Source organism: Aquarana catesbeiana, linkage group LG02 (assembly GCF_042186555.1).
Source record: "Aquarana catesbeiana isolate 2022-GZ linkage group LG02, ASM4218655v1, whole genome shotgun sequence".
In the NCBI taxonomy this organism is placed as follows: domain Eukaryota; kingdom Metazoa; phylum Chordata; class Amphibia; order Anura; family Ranidae; genus Aquarana; species Aquarana catesbeiana.
The window spans coordinates 804733625-804756683 of NC_133325.1; the positions used below are offsets into that span (position 1 = coordinate 804733625).

General features: G+C 42.0%; 1 protein-coding gene across 1 annotated transcript in view; it reads right to left on the reverse strand.

Annotated features, from left to right (window-relative positions):
* LOC141129487 (V-set domain-containing T-cell activation inhibitor 1-like) overlaps nucleotides 1–23059 on the reverse strand; it is a 360174-nt gene that overhangs the window by 26937 nt on the left and 310178 nt on the right. Inside the window, exons 4-5 of the mRNA XM_073617543.1 lie at nucleotides 15964–16293; nucleotides 11919–12197 (exon numbers count right to left, since the gene is read on the reverse strand). Of these exons, the coding sequence (XP_073473644.1) occupies nucleotides 11919–12197; nucleotides 15964–16293 (609 nt within the window). The remainder of the gene's footprint in view (nucleotides 1–11918; nucleotides 12198–15963; nucleotides 16294–23059) is intronic.

Below are 23059 nucleotides of genomic sequence, written 5' to 3' on the forward strand. Positions count from 1 at the left end.
TCTTTGTTTTCGAGGCTGTGACCATATAGGTAACTTTTTCCACATGGTGGTCATGTCCCTGAATTTGAAGTTTCTATAATAAATTCTTTCAGATAATACGCAAGGTCACAGACTGTGCTGTACCCCAAACGCCACATATAGCCTTACTAAACAGTCGAGTGGAGAAAATTCCCAAGCACACTCAGGCTTTCCTGTTCTACATGCTCCTAGGAGCTAAGATTACAATAGCCTGAGTCTGGAAACAACCTAAGACCTCTGTAGGGGCAGCTAAATGGAGAATCTCCTGGATCATGACCCAAAGAAATTGACTAGTGTCCTACAAGATAAGACTAAGAAATTTGAACTTATTTGGGAACCTTGGGTAGCCTGTGTTAATACCTCCTTATGAACGTTGCTTTTGTTAGGGTACTATCCCCCCCCTCTGGTGACTGCCCCCCCTACTTCTCGCTCTACTTTTCTCCTCTTTTCTCTCTCTTTCAGTTTTCCTCTATTACTTTTTATAAGTCAGGTTTGTTTATGCCTTCAACATGGTGCTTCCCTGAATGTTTTCCCATCTGACATTTCCTGGGAACGGGAAGGAGCTTCAGGTTTCAAACTTAGTTCTCCCCAATTTAACTTGGGTTTAAGGTTTCTGTGATGTTTTAAGATGGTACTTCCCTTGTATTACCGATGTTCTTTAACCGGTCGCCTCTGGTGATCCTGTAGGCCACCTACATTTCAGGCTGTACTGATTCCTGGCAACAGACAAGTGCCTAAAAAGCCTCATAAAAAAATATATGAGGATAAGTGATAATCACTGAGCAAATATTTCAATACTAGTCAGTGTATGAATGAACCACAATGGAAATTAAATTTATAAAACACAGATATTGCTTTCTATGTCCGTGGAAAGAGAAACAATCAATGATATGTGACTTAGTGCAGGCAAAAAGTGAATGCCTCAAAACGCTAGGGCAAAATATAACAGTGTGACAAATATGTGTCTATGAGAACCGTGCCAGAACACTAGAAAAAATAATATTCAGTATATAATATAAACAAAGCTTACAAACCCAAAAGCAGTCCATAGCTGTACAGAGAGAATATTGATTATAGTCTGTACATGCTTTGTAGCACAAATACAAAGTAAAGTGATGAGTGTCCCCAAGTGCTGAGTGATTATTGGAACCAAAACTTGCTGCAGTGAATAGGGTGCGTAGACAGACCTCCACCTTTCAAAAACTGCTGCCTCTTACCAGAAAAAGTTGGTCTCTTAGTTATAGGAGACCTAAAAGGGCGGATGGCTACAACCCCAGCCAGGGATCTGTACAACAGGCACTTGTTGTCATCCGATTCCAGGAACTCTCTCCGCCAGTCACACCACAGTAGGTAAGATGTGTCCCCATAAAAGAGATAAAGAGCTCCACATAGCATAAAATCTAACGTTTATTGAGTAAAAAAAGGTATAGATTGCACTTACAAACATCAGTTATGTATAAAAGCATGTAGGAAAGCCGGCCGGCTCCAAGACAACCCGTGTCTTCCGAGTGTTCGAATCGCGGTGTCGTCGGGACGTAGCTCACCATAGGGAGGAGGAGCTACGTCCCGATGACACTGCGATTCGAACACCCGGAAGACACGGGTTGTCTTGGAGCCGGCCGGCTTTCCTACATGCTTTTATACACAACTGATGTTTGTAAGTGCAATCTATATCTTTTTTACTCAATAAACATTAGATTTTATGCTATGTGGAGCTCTTTATCTCTTTTATGGGGACACATCTTACCTACTGTGGTGTGACTGGCGGAGAGAGTTCCTGGAATCGAATGACAACAAGTGCCTGTTGTACAGATCCCTGGCTGGGGTTGTAGCCATCCGCCCTTTTAGGTCTCCTATAACTAAGAGACCAACTTTTTCTGGTAAGAGGCAGCAGTTTTTGAAAGGTGGAGGTCTGTCTACGCACCCTGGGACTGGTTCGAGCTTTACATGACATTTACTCTCCTTCCAGCAGGATAGCATGGAATTTCGACATTATTAATACCATTCTCTATTTGTTTCAAGTTATGCAACTCCATGTCTTATTGGTTTACTGACTGTTTTGTATCCTATGATTTCTTCTTTCTGATACATTTTCAATAAAATAGATTGAAAGTAAAAACAAACAAAAAGTTACCAACACTTATGGCCGCCACACAGAATCCATGTAGCAGCGAGATGTCAGCACTTTAAACTCCATCCATTGCATTTCATGCTGTAGCACATCTTCAGGGGTCTGAGTAACTGAATGGACATATTGCACCTGCAAATTATAAAATGATTGACTTTTTTGGTGTAAAATTTGAAATAGAAAACATGAACCGATTTGCACCACAGCTTTAAAGCCTTTATCAGATAGGCCAAAATTTCTGAGGGAGAAAGCAAGCACATTGCATCTGGAAGTAAATAATATAATCTTGTCTTGGTGACTGAAGATGGGAAAAGGTTAGAGGTTTGCACCACAGATATCAAGCCTGTATGGACAGGCCACAATTTCTGACTGACTAAGCATGCATATTGCAACTGGAACACAAAAGTAGGTTTCTTTTGTGCAATATTGAAAATATAGACATTGCACCACAATTTTCAAGCCTTCCTTTAAATAGGCCGCAACTTCTAAGGGAGAGAGCAAGCAGATTGCATTTGCAAGCAAAAACATTGTCTACCTTTTTCATAAACTGAATTGAAAAGAAAATTGACAGATTTGCTGCTAAACTTGTAATCCTCTTCAGCTAGAATGCTTTTTCTGAGAGAGCGTAAGTATATTGCAGCTAGAAATTTTTTTTTTTCTTTCTTTTTTCAAGAATTAATCAATTAGATGTTAACAGATTAGCACCACAACCAATACTGTTTAGACAGACTGCTATATGTCAACCATACAACAACCAGATTGCATCTTCCAAATACAATGGTTATTTCTTCCCATATAAGAGAGAGAAACAATATTAAGAAATGCAGCACAGATTTTATACCCCATTGAAGAGGCCGATAGTGTTGAGATAGAGAGCAGGAAAATTGTGTCTCTTGGAAAGAAGGATTTATTCTACTTTTATTTGAAATTTCAACCAGAAAAATGTAAGTGATTTCAATGACACCTTTTAAGCCTTTTAGGATAGACCACCATTTCTGAGGCAGAGAGCAGGTAGATTTCAGCAATAATAAAATTAGACAAATCGTTATGTAAATATTTATGGCACAGATTTACTGTAGCAAATCTCATCCTTAATAATGGAAAAATTAATTTTGCTGGAGAGATTAGCCCAATTTTAGCCAGAAATATAACCTGAATCTGTGTTTCAGATATGGGTTTTAAAAAGTGCACATATTTGCAGAAGAGAATCTCATCCTTTTCCATAGGAGGCACATTTTGAAGCAGAAAGTCAGCTTATTTCAGCCAGAAATACAATCACCAGCCACCTTATTAGCTACACCTGTTCAATTGCTTGGTAACACAAATTGCTAATCAGCCAATCACATGGCAGCAACTCAATGCATTTAGGAAACTAGACATGGTGAAGATGACTTGCTAAAGTTCAAACTAAGCACCAGAATGGGGGAAGAAATGGGATTTAAGTGACTTTGAACGTGGCATGGTTGTTGGTGCCAGACGGACTGGTCTGAGTATTTCTGGGATTTTCACGCACAACCATCTCTAGGATTTACAGGGAATGTTCCAAAAAAGAGAAAATATCCAGTGAGCGGAAGTTGTGTTGACCAAAATGCCTTGTTGATGTCAGAGGTCAGAGGAGAATGGGCAGACAAATTTGAGATGATAGAAAGGCAACAGTAAAGCCACGTACACACGACCGGTTTTGCCGTCTGACTAAACTCCGAAGGTTTATCCAACGGAACTCCCGACGGAATTCCATTCAATCGGTCTTGCCTAATCACGGTCAAACTAAAGTCCGACCGTCCAGAACGCGGTGACGTACAGCACGTACGACGGGACTAGAAAAAGGACGTTCAATAGCCAGTAGCCAATAGCTTACGTCTCTTGCTTCAGAGCATGAGTCGTTTTTGGTCCGTCGGAACAGCATACAGACGATCGGTTTTCCCAATAGGAATTGGTTCCGGCCGAAAGATTTAGAACATGTTCTATTTCTAGGTCCGTCAGAATTTTCGAAAAAAAAGGTCCGATAAGGCCTACACACGAGGGGATTATACGATGAAAAGACCCTGTCGGACTTTTTCTATCGGACATTCCACTTGTGTGTACGCGGCATAACTCGAATAACCACTTGTTATAACCAAGATATGCAGAATCCCTTCTCTGAACACACAACACATCCAACCCTGAAGCAGATGGGCTACAGCAGCAAATACCACACCGGGTGTCACTCCTGTCAGCTAAGAACAGGAAACTGAGGCTACAATTTGCACAGGCTCACCAAAATTGGACAATAGTAGATTGGAAAAATGATGCCTGGTCTGATGAATCTCAATTGCAGCTGCGACATTCAGATGTTAGGGTCAGAATTTGGCGTAAACAACATGAAAGCATGGATCCATCCTGCCTTGTATCACCGGTTCAGGCTGGTGGTGGTGTAATGATGTGGGGGATATTTTCTTGGCACACTTTGGGCCCCTTAGTAACAATTGAGAATGGTTTAATCACCACGGCCTACCTGAGTATTGTTGCTGACCATGTCCATCCCTTTATGACTACAGTGCCCCCATCTTCTGATGGCTCCTTCCAGCAGGATAATGCACCATGTCACAAAGCTCCAATCATCTCACCACTGGACAATGAGGTCACTGTACTACAATGGTCTCCACACTCACCACATCTCATCCAATAGAGCACCTTTGGGATGTGGTGGAACGGGAGATTGGCACCATGGATGAGCAGCCGACAAATCTGCAGCAACTGTGTGATGTTATCATGTCACTATGGAGCAAAATCTCTGAGGAACGTTTCCAACACCTTGTTGTATCTATGCCACCAAGAATGAAGGCAAAAGGGGGTCCAACCCGGTACTAGCAAGGGGGACCTAATAAAGGGGGTCCAACCCGCTACTAGCAAGGGGGACCTAATAAAGGGGGTCCAACCCACTACTAGCAAGGGGGGCCTAATAAACGGGGTCCAACCCACTACTAGCAAGGGGGACTTAATAAAGGGGGTCCAACCAATTACTAGCAAGGGGGACCTAATAAAGGGGGTCCAACCCACTACTAGCAAGGTGGACCTAATAAAGGGGGTCCAATCCACTACTAGCAAGGGGGACCTAATAAAGGGGGTCCAACCCACTACTAGCAAGGTGGACCTAATAAAGGGGGTCCAACCCACTACTAGCAAGGGTGACCTAACAAAGGGGGTCCAACCCACTACTAGCAAGGTGGACCTAATAAAGTGGCCGGTGCATGTATAATGAATATATATTCTAGAAAGACACTTTATGAGAGTATATGTATGGATTATAAATATGCATTAGCTAAGAAGAGTGCTAGCCAAATTAATGGGAGCTAATCTTGGAGACTAGCATTAGTCTTTCTTCAACATGAAAAATAAATGAAGGTGTACTTTTTTTTAGGACACCACATGTAATTTGTATGAGTTTGCTTAACAGAACTTTATCTTTTTTATGAGAACTCAAATGTAATTTTTTTTGCTGAACATAATCAAATGTGCATGCCGGAAATTGTTTGGTTTCGGAGGCATCAGTTCATTGAAGAATGCATTTGGTCATATTTGTTATGTTGAACCGATTTCCTTTTAAGAATTCATTTTGTATCTTCGGAATTTGTTTCGTATATTCGTAGATCTGGGCGGATTCAAAACATTCTGCAGTTTTTCTGAAAGATTCTAAATATTATCAAATTATGCAGATTCAAATCGGAAGGATTCAATATGTTTGGACGCTAGTCCAACCCACCAAGAGAAATGGCATGAGCTGATTGGACAATATCGACTAGTGTCATTGGCATTCAAATTAACTTGTGGAACTTGTTAATTCGATCTATTCTAATCCAAATTATCGAATTAGCAAACAAATTAAAAAATTGAATTAACTTCCCCATGGGCCCGAACTACTAATCACATCATGTGACATCATCCGAAAAAATCGAATGCATTTGTTATTTTCGATATAAATTTTGTTCTGTTTTGTTACTATGCCCATTCAGAGATTTGTATACAGCCGACTCTCCAAAAATGAAACTTTCATCCAAAAAACAAATCAAAATGAAACGCACATGTCTAATCACATTCATTATAATGTGAGAACATTTTGGAGGTGGAGGGTATCCATATTTCAGCCATAAATATTAGGGGAAACTTTTTTCCTTAGAGACACTGTATAAACACTGTACACATTTGAGTCACAGACTCTCAGCCTTTTTAATAGGAGGCAATTTAGGAGGCTGGAAATAGGCACTGATCAAGCAGAAATATGAAATGAAAATTTAGTTCTTTAAATATTGTATAAAAAGTAAATTTTAGATTTTATGCATGGAAAAGGGCAATGCAACTTCATTTTGGAAGAAGCTATAACATAATGGTACTGATGTGCTGCACTGAATCTCTTCTTTTTTTAATATGAGATAGCATTCGTAATACAGCAATAACAATAAAATGTTGCAATCATTTATTTTTAGAGACAGGTTAAAACCTGTCTCTTTGATGCACAGAATATCATCCTTTAAAATAGGATTATATTTTGGAAGCAGATAGAAGTCATATTTCAGCTCAAAATATTCAACTGTACTGTTATTTTTCAGATACATAATTAATAAAATAAATAGATAAGCTGAACAAATTATTTCCTACAGGAAGCAATTGAAGGAGGATAGATCAGACAAACTCCATTATAAATAAACAAACAAATAAATAAATATCATGTTCCTCTTTCGCTAAAAAGAGTAAAACTATGTACCAACTAGCTGCCAAAGTGTAAAGTATATGTTTCTGGCCACACAATTATGAGTTAGCAGTTTCTATTTGAAAAAATTACTACTTTAAAGAACATGTGTCCAAAAAAAAGTCTGGATTGTGCCAATGTAAGGTCAAAATATTGATATAAACAGCATGATAAAGCTTGCATGCAAGCCATACTGAGAAGAATGATGTAGATGCATAAAGTGTTGTCCATCCTCAATGCACTGTAATGAAATGCAAACATTAATGACCAATGCAGTGGTTAGCCAGCCACAAAACGTAGAAAAATGTTTTAACTTTAGGAAACATCGGTCTAAAAATTAGGTTTTGAGTGTGGTTGGTGCCACGCTGTAAACCAACACAAATATTCTTGCAGAGCACAGGATGTTACCTTTGTTTAATTGTTTAATTCTTTTCAATTGTAGAACAACTGCAGAAAAATTGGATGTGGCGTGTTAGAGGAGCAAAACAGAGTAAACCTACAAAAATATTCAAGAAGAGCACAGGATGTTACCTGCCCAAAGATTTAACATTATTTGCAATTGTGAAACTGCAATAGAAAAAGCGTGTGTGCAAAACTGTAAGTGTGGTTGCAATGCAAACCACAATGGATTCCGTATGAGATGGAAATGTTGGCAGGCCTACAGTGGTGACAATAGATACCAGCTGTGGTAGAAGGAGGTGTCAATGGTGGCTAGGTTTGTTCATGGGGGCAGAAGATGGTAATAGTCGCAGGAGTTGGGATTTATTTTCGGTCTGAATATAGAAAAGGGAGACTTTGGTTCTACAGAAAATAAATGATTTGGGCAGCAACATCCCTACAATATAAAATTTGCAGCAGGGGCTTGGTATTTGTCACTGATCCAGGCAGGGCTGTCTTTAACGCTGGGCAAAAGGGCAGCCCAGTCTTTGTTGTTGGACTCAAAGCAGCTGCCCTTGAACCCCCCCTTTTTTTTTTTTTTGCTTTCAGCACGCACAATCCGCAATGTAAAGACACACAACAATTGCAGCTTCCATCCTGGGAGTGTACAGGGTTCTGTCCAATCAGCAGCAGCCCAATGATAGATGGACAGGGTAAAGGGCCAATGAGAGTGGTGGCCTGGCTCAGTGTCAGAAACCATGAAATCAGACCAAGACAGAAGTACTGCTAAATCACACTTGTTTAATAATAAAAGTAAATAGAACAAAACGTAGTCAAAACATAGCCAGAGTTCAGGAACTGGAACAGATAGTCAGACAAGCCAAACGTCAGCCGGAGATGAACGTATTAAAACAGCAAGCAGGATCTGGAGCCAGAAGGAATGTCAGCCAAGCAAGTCTTTAAACGTATTTTTAGTCTTTAAACGTATCAATAGCAAAATACAGCACTGAATATAGCACTGTACCGTATATAGCACTGAATACAACACTGGATAAAACACTGAGTACAGTAATGTATATAGCACTGTATGTACAGTGCCTTGCAAAAGTATTCAAGTATTCACCCCCCCCCCCTCAGCTTTTTACCTATTTTGTTACATTTACAGCCTTTGTTTCAATGTTTTTTTTAATCTGAATTATATGTGATGGATCAGAACACAATAGTCCAAGTAAAATTTGAAAAATGTATACATAAAACTATTTTTCAGAAATAAAATGATAATTGGCATGTGCGTATGTATTCACCCCCTTTGTTATGAAGCCCATAAAAAGCTCTGGTGCAGCCAATTACCTTCAGAAGTCACATAATTAGTGAAATGATGTCCACCTGTGTGCAATCTAAGTGTCACATGACCTGTCATTACATAGACACACCTTTGTGAAAGGCCCCAGAGGCTGCAACACCTAAGCAAGAGGCACCACTAACCAAACACTGCCATGAAGACCAAGGAACTCTCCAAACAAGTAAGGGACAATGTTGTTGAGAAGTACAAGTCAGGGTTAGGTTATAAAAAAATATCCAGATCTTAGATTTGATGGTGCTCCTAGGGATCCTCAATCATAACCAAATGGAAAGAACATGGCACAACAGCAAACCTGCCAAGAGACGGCCGCACACCAAAACTCACGGACCGGGCAAGGAGGGCATTAATCAGAGAGGAGCACAGAGACCTAAGGTAACCCTGGAGGAGCTGCAGAGTTCCACAGCAGAGACTGGAGTATCTGTACATAGGACAACAATAAGCCGTACGCTCTATAGAGTTGGGCTTTATGGCAGAGTGGCCAGAAGAAAGACATTACTTTCAGGAAAAAACAAAATGGCACATTTTGAGTTTGCGAAAAGGCATGTGGGAGACTCCCAAAATGTATGGAGGAAGGTGCTCTGGTCTGATGAGACTAATATTGAACTTTTTGGCCATCAAAGAAAATGCTATGTCTGGCGCAAACCCAACACATCACATCACCCAAAGAACACCATCCCCACCGTGAAACATGGTGGTGGCAGCATCATGCTGTGGGGATGTTTTTCAGCAGTCAGGCCTGGGAAACTGGTCAGAGTTGAGGGAAAGATGGATGGTGATAAATACAGGGATATTCTTGAGCAAAACCTGTACCACTCTGTGTGTGATTTGAGGCTAGGACGGAGGTTCAAATTCCAGCAGGACAATGACCCCAAACACACTGCTAAAGCAACACTTGAGTGGTTTAAGGGGGAACATGGAAATGTGTTGGAATGGCCTAGTCAAAGCCCAGACCTCAATCCAATAGAAAATCTGTAGTCAGACTTAAAGATTGCTGTTCACAAGCGCAAACCATCCAACTTGAAGGAGCTGGAGCAGTTTTGCAAAGAGGAAAGGGCAAAAATCCCAGTGGTAAGATGTGGCAAGCTCATAGAGACTTATCCAAAGCCACTTGGAGCTGTGATAGCCGCACAGGTGGCTCTACAAAGTATTGACTTTAGGGGGGTGAATAGTTATGCACATAAATTTTTTTCTGTTATTTTGTCCTATTTGTTGTTTGCTTCACAAACAACAAATTTGTGGGCATGTTCTGTAAATTAAGTGATACAAATCCTCAAACAAACTTTTTTTTAAATTTTTAAAATTTTTTTACCATTACTATTCCTTTATACTGCCTTGTGAGATTTACAAATTCAGCGATTTAGAGATTGGGTGGATGGTTTAGCACTGGAAACACTTTTTTAAAGATAAATAGTGCATTTTATATACATCTATATAGATCAGACCAATATGAGGGACAAATGAGGTGTGAAGAGGGACAGAGGAACTTTGTTTCGAACCAGGGACAGTCCCTCCAAATCCGGGAAAGTGGGGATCTATGTATAATGTGATTGCTGGAGAGCGTTTTCAATATATCACATTACCAGGGGTATAATGTGATTGGTGTATTCCTTAATACATCATATTAGGCAAAACTTTCTGTAGCTTTGGAAAGAGTAGGAAGGTTTAAAACCCCTGCCAAGTTTTTTTTTTTTTTTTTTTTTTTTCGGGATGGGGTGAGGGGGAATTTATTCTTACATACGAAAATACAACATATAGTTAGAACAAATCTCCCAAGATGAGAAGTTCCCATTGTAGACAGTTGTCCACTGTTACAGGTGCCCCCCAATTGAAAGACTTCCAATCTCTTTTTGCTCAGAAAATTGAAGAAAACAGCTGAACGGCCGCACTCCGAATAACACCTTTTATTCATGGCAAAACAGTGTAGAAGATCCAAAATCTCTTACATCATGGTGATGAAAGGTACAGACAGGCTAACGCGTTTCACATGAATATAGATGTGTCAGGTCACCTGAGACCAGGTGACAGATGCACTCCATGGGAGTCAGAAGTGCACCGCTAAGGTAGTGGACCCCAGGACTGACTGCTGCGGATTGAACCCTGGGAGGTTCAGGAAGCAGGTCTACTGTATCACTAACACAGATCCCACTGGGAGCAAGAGCATAGATTCCCCAGGGCGCAGAGTCTAAGAGCCAGCAGGTGTTAACCAGAGCCTCTAGTGGTGAGGATGGACTGCGCTGCAGTCTGGCTCCAGGTCGTGGCCCCCAGGGTCTCACAGTTCACGCTCACGGTAGACTACAGGAGAAGAGGAAGGAGGCAGCAGGCTGGAACAACAAGGATAGTAAAGGGGTAAGCCAAATGTCGGGGCGACTAGCAGACAAGGATAAACATAACATGCCAAAGGTCAGGGTCACAAGCAGACAGGGATAGTCGGGAATAGGACAAGGTCGCTAACTGGAATCAGACGTAGGAAACACAGCAAGTACACACGAAAGCTAACACACAATGGTTGATCAGCCAGGTTGGCTTGCAATGCCCAGGTTAATATAGTGTTCCTAATTAGAGACCGGGGTGGAGCTATGCTGAGGGAAGATTATTTAAACAGTCAGGTGAGGGTGGCTGACCTCTAAAGGTGAACACAAGAGGAAAGGTGAGCTGACAGACACACATTACTACATAACCATGACAAGATGTTTAATCATAGCTGGTGACCATAATCAGACTGAAAATATTTATAGTAAAATAAAAACAATTAGGGGATAGACAACCCCCAGAAAATCCTCCCATATCTAATCAGACTAAAGTGGAAACCAAATGTGCACAGGAAAAAACAGAGAGCCAAAAGGATTAAGACCTCTGAAAGAGTGACACGGCATTAATATATACTTAGTAAAGTCAGAATAGAACTGGTTCACTGTGTCGGCGTGCTGTCCCCTAGCAGATAATATTGCTAACAGAGTTCTAATATAAATACAATATACAGTATAAAATCATGACAAGGCACTGAACAATGCATTCAATATATCTGCACGGCTGATTTTGTTCGGTGGGCAACTCTAACATTTTGGATTTCCTTGCATTTTTTTTTCTTGTTGAGAATGATCACCGGTACAAACACAGGTGTTAAACTTCTCAATGAGAACACAGGCAGGAATAAAGACCTGACAGAAGGCTTAACCCTCCACACTCTAGCCAAAACTAAATACTGTGCTGGCTGTGTTTGGGTCTTCTTTTTGCACCTCTGGTCTTTCTCTCTGTTTCTTTGTTGTATTTCCCCCATTACATTAGACTTTGTTAGGTGATAATACCTGATATCACAGCTCTGGAGGTCCTCTTCAGTCTCCCCTCTTTCACCAGACAGAAGTACGGTTTACTTGTTTCCACATCCAAGTTCAGCACGGACTCCACCCTCTTCTGGCCATTACTGATATCAGTTATGTTACGTGTTCCATGTTCGGACAGATCCGTGAGCTGCTCATCATACCACTTGACCCAGGGATTTCTGAACACACCGATATCGATACACTTCAGACGCTTCTTCCCATCAATGTGAATGATGGTAACTGTTGACTCCGCTGCATTTAAATCTAAAGATAAAAGAAACTTAACATTGCAATAGAACTGTGGTTTTACAGTTTGTTTAAATAGTACCCTGACCAGTCGTTTTAAAAATGAAACATGCTTCCTGCAATCCTCAGCGGGGGATATTTACTAAAACTGGAATCTGGTGCAGCTTTGCATGGTGGCCAACCAGCTTCTAACTTCAGCTTATCAGTTAAACTTTGGTAATAAAACCCGGAAGCTGATTGGTTTCTATGCAGAGTTGCACCAGATTTTGCACTCTCCGGTTTTAGTAAATCAACCCCGATGTGTCTGCAGCACTGCCCCTAAAGAAAGGCCTCTCCACTGCCAGTCCTCCTTTGTGTTGTCGTAACATGTAGAATTGGAAATAAAGCCTGAGGGGAGGGAACTCCAGAGGGGAAAAGGGGGAATTTTTTTCTTGCAATGGAGAAGTTAATCAAACTAAAATTAGATGACATTTATTAGTTGCATAGAGTCATTACTTAGTAGAAGTAGAAGCTTTGCTTGCAATTAAGCTCTCTGGGGTTATTTTTCTCTGGGTACAAGCTTTGCACATTTAGAACCTGAACCTTCTTTTTTTACCAGTTCCCCATATCCACATAGCTATACCTCTGTTGGGCTGGATGGAGACCTTTGCTGAACTGCAATTTGCAACACCTGCCACAGATTCTCAGATGGACTCAGGTCTTTGACTGGCTCTTCATTATGCATTTAGGTTCTTCATTTTAAAATACTCCAGGGTGGAATTGGTTGTATGTTTAGAGTCCTTATCCCACTGAAACTTGATTTACTGCCCCAGTCTGAGGTCTCTTGCAGACGGAAACAGGTTTGCCTCTAGAATTGCCATCTATTGGCTTCATCCATCTTGCCCTCCATAGATGGTTTCTCTCATCTCAGCTGTAGACCACCACATCTACTTTAGACTTAAAAATAATCTCTTGGTTGCATATCAGATAAATATCCTACTTGTCGAGTTATGTATTTTGTGTAGCCAGCTTTCATTATGCACAGTTGTGCTGTTTCTTTGCAGGTTTTTGATCATGGATTCAGTGGAGGATCTACACTGATTAGTCCTTCCGTATCCTGGGTATTTGCAATTCTGTTTTTTTTTTTATCCCAGTCTAAAACTCTGGGGCCTGTCAGCAGATGTATTCATGTGATGTTCACTTGTTCCTCTTGAAAAAGTAACATGACGAAACCCGTCAAGGAAGCGACGTCTGACACACAGGCAGGAACCAAAAGTCGGGGTCTGCCATCTTGGTTTTTACTGTCACACGCGGTTTTGTCTTCTGGATTATTGTAAATGCATCTTTTATTAAATAAATAGTGGTTTTAATCCTACTACTCTATAAGCTGTGTTTTCCCATACTATCCTCTTGAGTACTCTGAGGGGACTTTGGAATGGTTGGAGCAAGCTTGGAACACCAGAAGTGAGTAGGTCGTGGCTGTATCCCTGTATACTGAGCTTCTTTGGACCCTATGAAAACCATGGGTCACATATTCTGGTGAGAAACCATCTGCATGGGGTTCCAGCATAGCGGTGGTTGTGAGGTGGATTTGCACAAGCACATGTAGCACTATTTTGGGGCACTGTATTTATAAGTAATGTATGCATTTTTCTTTTTTCTTACACTGGTATATTACACATATTAATGATATTTTACACTGTGGATGGCTGCGGTATTTTTGGGTTTTGCATGAATCGTTGAGAGGCACAAGGACATATCTGGGGATTATCGGCAAGAAGGAGGGGGACATCTGGAAGTGAGAAAGATATTTGTATTGAGCCTGATTTCACTCATTGGCACATAAGGGTCAGAATAATCTAATAAATTAATCTGTTACCTATTGTTCTATAGACATGAAGGGCAGACCATTACCTGTAGTCCCGCTGAATGAGTGTCTGTTTCTATCTATATGCTGCACAGGACTGAGAGCTGTGGTCATGTTGTGTCTGACCTGATACTTATTGCAATCTGCTGTGCATCCAGGCTTCTCCCACCCTGGTAAACTGCTTTTCAATATGAGCTCTTCTCACTCCCACAGCCATGACTGTGTAACAACATGTATTTCCGGGTCTTGGCTCCAGCACTCCTTGATGGTTCTGACTTCCCCAGAGAATGTTTTGAGTTACCCTGAGCGAGTTCCCAGTTACCCCAAGAGGGCTCTGAATTACTATGAGAGCATTCCAAGTTACTCTGATAGAACACGGTGACATACAACTCGTACGACGAGCAGAGAAAAATGAAGTTCAATAGCCGGAATCTGCTTGATTCCGAGCATGCGTGGAACTTTGTGCATCGGAATTGTGCACACAGGATCGGAATTTCCGACAACGGATTTTGTTGTCGGAAAATTTGAGATCCAGATCTCAAATTTTGCGTGACGGAAATTCCTATGGAAAATGTGTGATGGAGCCTACACACGGTCGGAATGTCAGACAAAAAGCTCCCATCAAACATTTTCAGTCGGAAAATCTGACCGCGTGTACGGGGCATAAGAGTGTTCCGAATTATCTCAAGAGTGTTCTGAGTTATACTAATGCCGCGTACACACGACCGGACTTTACGGCATACTTGGTTCGGACCGGAGTCCGTCGGATAATTCAATCGTGTGTGGGCTCCAGTGGACTTTTTTTCCCCAAAAGTTTGACGGACCTAGAAATGAAATATGTTTCAAAACTTTTCAACGGACTCGAGTCCGGTCGAAAAGTCCTCTCGTCTGTATGCTAGTCCAACGGACATAAACCGACGCCAGGGCAGCTATTGGCTACTGGCTATGAACTTCCTTGTTTTAGTCCGGTCGTACGTCATCACGCATGAATCCGTCAGACTTTGGTTGATCGTGTGTAGGCAAGTCCGTTCATTCGGAAAGTCCGTCGTAAAGTCCACAGGACAAAGTCTGCCGTAAAGTCCGCTTGTGTGTATGTGGCATAAGAGTATTCTGAGTTACCTGAGAGTGTTCCTAGCTCCTTGTGACCCCAAGTTCCAAGATACCCTGTTTTCTGTGTGACTCCAGAGTGACCCTTGTGTACTCCACGTGTTTCCAGCATTCCAATTTCCTTGCATTTTCTGAATCTTCCAAGTGCCACTTCTTCAGTGACTCCCAGAGTTCTGTGACCTCCAGTACCCCTGTGTGTTCCAGTAGTACTGAGTGTCTTCCTGATTTAAGTGAGCCCTTGCATTTCTTCTACCACAGGTGTTCCAACTTCCTTGCATCCGTGAGGCCTGTACACGCCCAGAGAGCTTCCTGCATTCCAGCACTGTGTGTTTTGTATTCTCTCTGTGAGCTTCTAGCTCTCCTGCGCCTATGTGCCTTTGACCGTCTAGTGAGCTTTCTATGTTCCCAGCATCCCACCACTGCAAGTGTCTGAATCCTGCCTTCCTGTGATCCTAGCTTCCCAGTTCTCCCAGATACCCCTGCACTCCTACCTTTCCATGTGTTTAGCACCCCAGTTTTCTGCTATCTTCAAGATCCCTACTTCCTTTGTGATATATGTGCATTCCTGTATCTGGTCAGCTGTAGCATGCATGGGTGCATTTGAGGGCCGCAACCTGAGAGCTGTCCAGCAGCAAAGCCCATCACATCAGAGTGCTCCGGTGAATACGTAGCGCTCATTGGACTCTGTGCCTTAAACACACCACTATCATACATGCAGGCTGCATGGTAGGTCCACAATTCCAAGCCATACAGGATAGTATAGAGTTGGTGAACTGGGAGACCAGAAAATCTGTGTATTGTAGGCCATGGATTGTGTGGGGAACTACTTACTGTCTATGGTTAATTCCACCTTCTTGTCCCCACTGCCTTTTTTATTGGCTGCTCTACAGTAATAAGTTCCTTCGTCATTGAAAGTGACCTCTCGCAGTGTCAGATCCACCATTCCCTGAGAGAAATCTCCAGACAATTCTGTGCGTCCCGTGTAGTTTAAATCTTGATCTTTGAGAATATCCTGGCCATCTATAAACTTGTGTGCGATAAATCTCCCATCCTTATCATTCTTCTCCCAGACCACTGTCAGATCTTTTGTCCCATGTATAAAGGGAAACCAACACGGGAGGGTGACAGTGCCATAGAGGGAAGTGACCACTTTAGTCTCATCTGTGGAGAAGAGAAGAAATATTCACTAAAATCTTTTGTACAATCAGCCTCATTCTGAATTTCTTTCACGTGATCTCTGTTTGTTACATTGTGTAAGGTATATTATTTTTTCATGTATGATACTAAGAAATGTGTGAGTGTGTGTGTGTGTGTGTGTGTGTGTGTGTGTGTGTGTGTATATATATATATATATATATATATATATATATATATATATATATATACTGTATATAATCATTTTCAATTTTGGATCAAACCGTAGTAGCCAAACCAACAAATTGCACATCAAGTGTAATACACAACCAGACAAAAGATGGAAGGATTTGCATTCTGCCTGGCCAATCTTTGAAATAAGTGGAGGTTCAGGATATTGTCCTGTGGCCAGGAAGGATATATATCTGTGGCCAGAAGGATATGGTTTGGGGACCAAGAAAAATATTGACCATTGGCCAGGAAGGATAAACAGTATGTCTTTTGGCCAGGACGCATAGGTTATGGTGGCCAGGCAGGATACAGTGTTGAGGCAAGGAAGGATACTGTCTTGTAGTCAGGAAAGACATTGTCTGGTGGCCAGGATAAATATTGGCTTATGATCAGAAAAGATATTGTTCTGTGTCCTGAAAGGAAATTATCCGGTGGCCAGGAAGGTTATTATGCTGAGGTCTCTGAAGGATATTTTGTTGTGGCCAGGAAGAATACTATTCAGTGGTCAGGAAGGATATTATGCTGAGGTCCCTGAAGGATATTGTGTTGTGGCCAGGAAATAAATTGCTTTGTGACCGTGAGGGATAATACCTAGTGCCCAGGGAGGATACTATTCTGTGTCCAGTAAAAATAAATTGGATGGCCAGAAAGGATGTTGTATGCGGGCCAGGAAGGATGTTGTCTGGTGGCCAGAAAGGGTGCATAGTGGCCAGGAAGGATGTTGTCTGGTGGCCACCAGGAAGGACATTGTGGCCAGGAAGGTTACTGATCTGTGGCCAGGAAGGATATTGCCTCGTGGTCAGAAAGAACATTGTCTGGTGGCCAGAAAGGGTGTATAGTGGCCAAGAAGGACATTGTCTGGTGACCAGGTAGGATATTGTTTGTTGGCCAGAAAGGACATTGTCTGGTGGCTGGAAAGGTTTAATAATCCGTGGCCAGGAAAGATATTGCCTGGTGGTCAGGAAGGTTATTGTCCTGTTGCCAGAAATTTCCCCCAAGATGTGTAATTCTTCAGAAGTGTCATTGCAGTGGTATCACTTCCTCCTCCATACTGTAATGTAGAATAAGAGTGGTTTCTGTTTCCATTGTAGGTTGGAATTGCAGAAGTGGAAAAAAGAAGTCAGCCAGTAACTCACTTTACCGGCATCTACCTACAGTAAATTCCACTTAGGGCAGACTGATATTCTTACAAAAAGTGGCATTGGGTTTATTATCATTTTAGAAAAAGTCCCTCATCAACATACATTAGGGAAATACATCATAATGTCTCCAGTGCAGAGATAAATACAACAATAAAACAGAAAAGAACATTAAATTTGCCCAGATCCTAGCCAAGCTATAGGTAACAATGTACATTTACGTGTTTGTAAAGCTTTGATTTTTTTTTTAAACAAAATAATAAACACGGTACACCTACCGGGCTCTGTGCAATGATTGTACACAGGAAAATCTCTTCTAGGGTCCCTCGCCGACACTCCTGGCTCCTCATCTTCAGTGAGTATAGAAAGCAGTTTTCTATGTGGGCACTCTTGTGGGCTCACTCTCGAGCCACCCTGTCTGCGTCTATTGACGAACACAGAGCAGCTCGGCCCTCGACTCACGAATCCTTAGACATGATGGCTCCATTGTTTTGTTTTTTTTTTCAGGGGTTTTTCACCTGTATTTTTACCTGGTGACCTGTCCTAGGGTGACAACGCCCACTCACCTTACTGTATTTGGAAAATAGAAACAAGACAAGTCTACAGAACACCCCCTGCTCTTCTAAATAACATAGAGGAAGGAGTTCTGTAGAGATACCAGGAAACAATATAGCTAACAGGAGTGCAGCACATGAAGAGAGCACAGGAATTTATCAGCACACTGGATTTCTGACAGGACCAACTGGTATTTATTGGCCTTATTGAGCAGATATAATAAAATGTTTTTGATGGTTTATTTTACAGACCAAAAGGGGGCAAATAAGAGAAGACCACTGCTAGGATTTGCATCCTCTTTATTAAATACAGGCCATAAAGGTGAATCAGTGCTGGGCATGTGGGTAAGGCCAGTGCTACCGCTAGGTAAACTAGGCAGTCACCTAGGGTGCAGCTACGGCCGCTGGTTTCCCAGTGGCCTCTAAGTGTAGACTGTAATATAGTTTAATAATTGTAGCAACTCACATAATATAAAACAAAGGAAGGCTTATCAATGATAGAAACCCATGGAATGGTCGCAACTGCACCATGGGGGACACTGGAGGAGTCTGTATGTACAGCACTGTCAGGGACGTGGAGTGTCTGTCATCATGATTGAGGGCTGGACCGCTCTGCGGTCCACCCCATCAGCATGGTGACGTCATTGGGGAGGAGATGAGATGCGTTTCCTTGCATGCGCAATGCCTGGAATGGTAAGCACATTCCTTTCTCTGGAGGGGAGAGGACAATTGGAGCCTTATAAGTGGATGGTAGGAGGCGGGCTCTGAATATCATGGCAGTACAGTGCCCAGCATGCTCAGTTCAAATCCATTTAAAATTCAAACATTTATAAAAGATGATTTATTTACAAATAAAAATATAAATATATGTATTTGAACATGCTCAGAAATGTGTTGCATCTCCTCCCCAGTGACGTAACCATGCTGACGTCACCATGGTGACACCACGCTGATGGTGCAGTGCCTGATGACAGATGGTCTCGGCTGGATCCATGTCCCTGACAGTGCTGTACATCCAGACTCCTCCAGTGTCCCCCCCATGATGCAGTTGCAATCAGTCCCTGGGGTTTTATTATGGATCAGTCTTCCTATATTTTACATTATGTGAGTTGATAGAATTACGAGCTTATTAAATTATATTACAGTCTACACTTAGAGGTGCTTCTCTTTTTCTCCATTTGTCTTCACATTTATAGAGTCAGCTTCTGCTCTTGTCTCAAATTTGAAGTTTCAGATTTTTTTTATTTGGGGGGTGCAAGTAGCTGGTCTTGCCTAGGGAGCAAAATAGTCTAGCACCGGCCCTGCATGTTGGGGATAAGAAATAACAGCCAACAGGGTCTGAAAATATAATCTTAAGAATGCCATCTTAATACCATCTTAAGTATTAGAAGACATACTTGCCTAACATGGAATGGATGGTTTTGGGTCATCCTGTCTATGGGATATCTGGTGGTAGTAAAACCAGCACTCCAGGCGCATTGGTTGACTATGTTGTTCTGCTTCTCTTCTCTGTCCAGAGCTCTTGCTGCACCTCGTTTTCACAGATCCTCTACCTTGTTTACCGTCATTGTCCTTATATATAGTGTTGGTTGCCATGCTCTTCAGGTAGTGTGAGGTTCTTATGAACCACCCCTAATTTGTGTTCCAGTTGTTGGTGGAAATCAAACAGATGATGTTGTTCTATTACACAATCCAAAAGGCCAGATTGTTGTCTTAAAAACCTTGGTGCTTTTGTCCACTGACCTCATGTGTTCAGTAAAGGTTTGTGTGTCACCTTTTTTTAACCTTGACCTATCATCTACATCCTCAAAGAAATGATCACTTCTTCCATCTCAGGCTTGGTTACGAAGGCAGACACCAGTGAACCCAAGGCACAGTTGGAATTCTATCTATAGAAATAATTATTGTGCTTCCTGTAGGTATTGGACAGACAGTTCCAGCACACAACATACTTGGCCTGGATAAAGTCCCATTCAGCTGCCCAGGGATTTATTCCATTACATCAAGTTACAACCCAAACTATTTCTGTAATGGGTATGCTTTAGAATAGATATGACATCAAAACATACTATTATAGTTAATGTTCTTCTAGTTTTACCTCCTTGATCCCTGATAAACTCCTTCAGTTGTGAATGTTGTTGCATTGCCATATTGGTTTTGTTGGAGTAGAGGGCTATCATGTCACTGGCCAGGAATTTGCCTCAACCTCTTTAATAACCATTACCAGACTCATGGCCAAATAATTCACATGACAATCTAGGCAGGAAGGCTTAGTTGCAACCTTCATGCTCCTGTAGTAAACCAGGAGGAGACCACGACTGGTTAAAGTTGTGCACCTGTCTGTCACTTTATAGTAGAGGATGTGCTTGGAGGCAGTTGGTGTCTGGTGGGACCATGATGGAGATAACATTCTGTGCCTACTAAAATCCTTATCAATGTCAAATGAAGGGTTGGGGAGGGGGCAAAGCTACTACCTATACTGCCTAAAGCTTTTTTTAAAGAGCTTTACTTTTATATGTAGGGCCCTCTTAGTTTAGAGTAGGTTGCTAGGTACATTTAGCTAGCTCCAATGTAATCAGAGGAGCAGTGATGGATAGCTTAGGGCTCATTTTCACAGATCCTCTACCGTGCTTGTCGTCATTGTTCTTATATATAGTGTTGGTTGCCATGCTCTTCAGGTAGTGTGAGATTCTTATGACCCCTAATTTGTGTTCCAGTTGTTGATGGAAATCAAACAGATGATGTTGTTCTATTACACAACCCAAAAGGCCAGATTGTTGTCTTAAAAACCTTGGTGCTTTTGTCCACTGATCTCATGTGTTCAGTAAAGGTTTGTAGGTCACTTTTTTTAACCTTGACCTATCATCTACATCTGCAAAGAAATGATCACTTCTTCCATCTCAGGCTTGGTTACGAAGGCAGACACCAGTGAACCCAAGCCACAGTTGGATTTCTATCTATAGAAATAATTATTGTGCTTCCTGTAGGTATTGGACAGACAGTTCCAGCACACAACATACTGGATAAAGTCCCATTCAGCTGCCCATTACATCAAGTTACAACCCAAACTATTTCTGTAATGGGTATGCTTTAGAATAGATATGACATCAAAACATACTATTATAGTTAATATTCTTCTAGTTTTAACCCCATGATCCCTGATAAACTCCTTCAGCTGTGAATGTTGTTGCATTGCCATATTGGTTTTGTTGGAGTAGAGGGCTATCATGTCACTGGCCAGGAATTTGCCTCAACCTCTTTAATGACCATTACCAGACTCATGGCCAAATAATTCACATGGCAACCTAGGCAGGAAGGCTTAGTTGCAACCTTCATGCTCCTGTAGTAAACCAGGAGGAGACCACGACTGGTTAAAGTTGTGCACCTGTCTGTCACTTTATAGTAGAGGATGTGCTTTGAGGCAGTTGGTGTCTGGTGGGACCATGATGGAGATAACATTCTGTGCCTACTAAAATCCTTATCAATGTCAAATGAAGGGTTGGGGTGGGTACAAAGCTGCTACCTATCCTGCCTAAATCCATCTCTAATCTGCCTAAACTAACAAAGTCTTTTTTTAATGAGCTTTAATTTTATATGTAGGGTCCTCTTAGTTTAGAATAGGTTGCTAGGTAAATTTAGCTAGTTCCACTGTAATCAGAGGAGCAGTGGTGGATAGCTTAGGGCTGCTCAGTGTCTCACAGGCTGCTGCTGTTACTTCTCCCTATCTTCTACAGGATTTTACAACATAGTGAGAGGAAGGACAGAATCTGCTGACTGAATATTTATTAAACTCCAGACAATCCCTGGGAGGTGTGTCCAGAAGGTGGTGAGAGAGCCCTTAAATGGTCCAAGGCCCGAGCAGCAAGGGGCAGTGTTCCTAGGCCCAGTTATGCAGGAGGAGACCCCTGAACAGGGGTTCTGCCCTTTGGGGCAGAAGTCTGGGAGGAAGCCAGCCAGGAGACACCGAGGTCCCAGTTATACTTAGCTGGGGGGGCTATTTGCAAGTCCAGGTCCAGGTCCAAGGATTAAGTTGGGTCAGGAGAAATTCATGGAAGAGAGAGCCAGGAGAAAGTTGTAGGAGAGAGTCCAAGCTGTCCTGTGGTGGTCTACATCTTCCTCACTAGGATGGGCCTGGTGGACATCGACAGGAGGCAACCGATGATTGAGTACATGACCCAGTGCTGAAGAGTTGGGTTGATTTACTAAAGCTGGAGAGTGCAAAATCTGAAACAGTTCTGCATAGAAACCAATCAGCTTCTAGTTTTTTTTTTGTCAAAGATTAATTGAGCAAACTGAAGTTAGAAGCCGAACTGCCATGCACAGCTGCACCAGAGTTTGCACTCTCCAGTTTTAGTTAATCAACGTCCTCCTTGTTAGCCTATGTGTTCATGCACACATAGGCTTTTGGCAGTGTTCTGTGACAGGAGAGTTTAGTGGCAGAAAAAAAAAAACACTGCCAGATCCTGGAGCAGCGGCATTTTGGCTGAAAAAAACGCTTGACGTGCTTAAACACATGTAAACACGCCAAAACATTACGCGGTAGAACACCTTTGGGATGAATTTGAGCGGAGACTGCGAGTCAGGCCTTCTCGTCCAACATCGGTGCCTGACCTCACATATGCTCTTCTGGAAGAATGGTCAAACGTTCCCCATAGACACCCTACTATACCTTGTGGACGGCCTTCCCAGAAGAGTTGAAGCTGTTATATCTGCAAAGGGTGGGCCAACTCAATATTGAACCCTACGGACTAAGACTGGGATGTCATTAAAGTTCATGTGTGTGTAAAGGCAGGCGTCCCAATACTTTTGGTCCCAATACACTGGTGTCACTGAGACTTAAACATTTTTGGTCGAAATTCTTTTTATCTA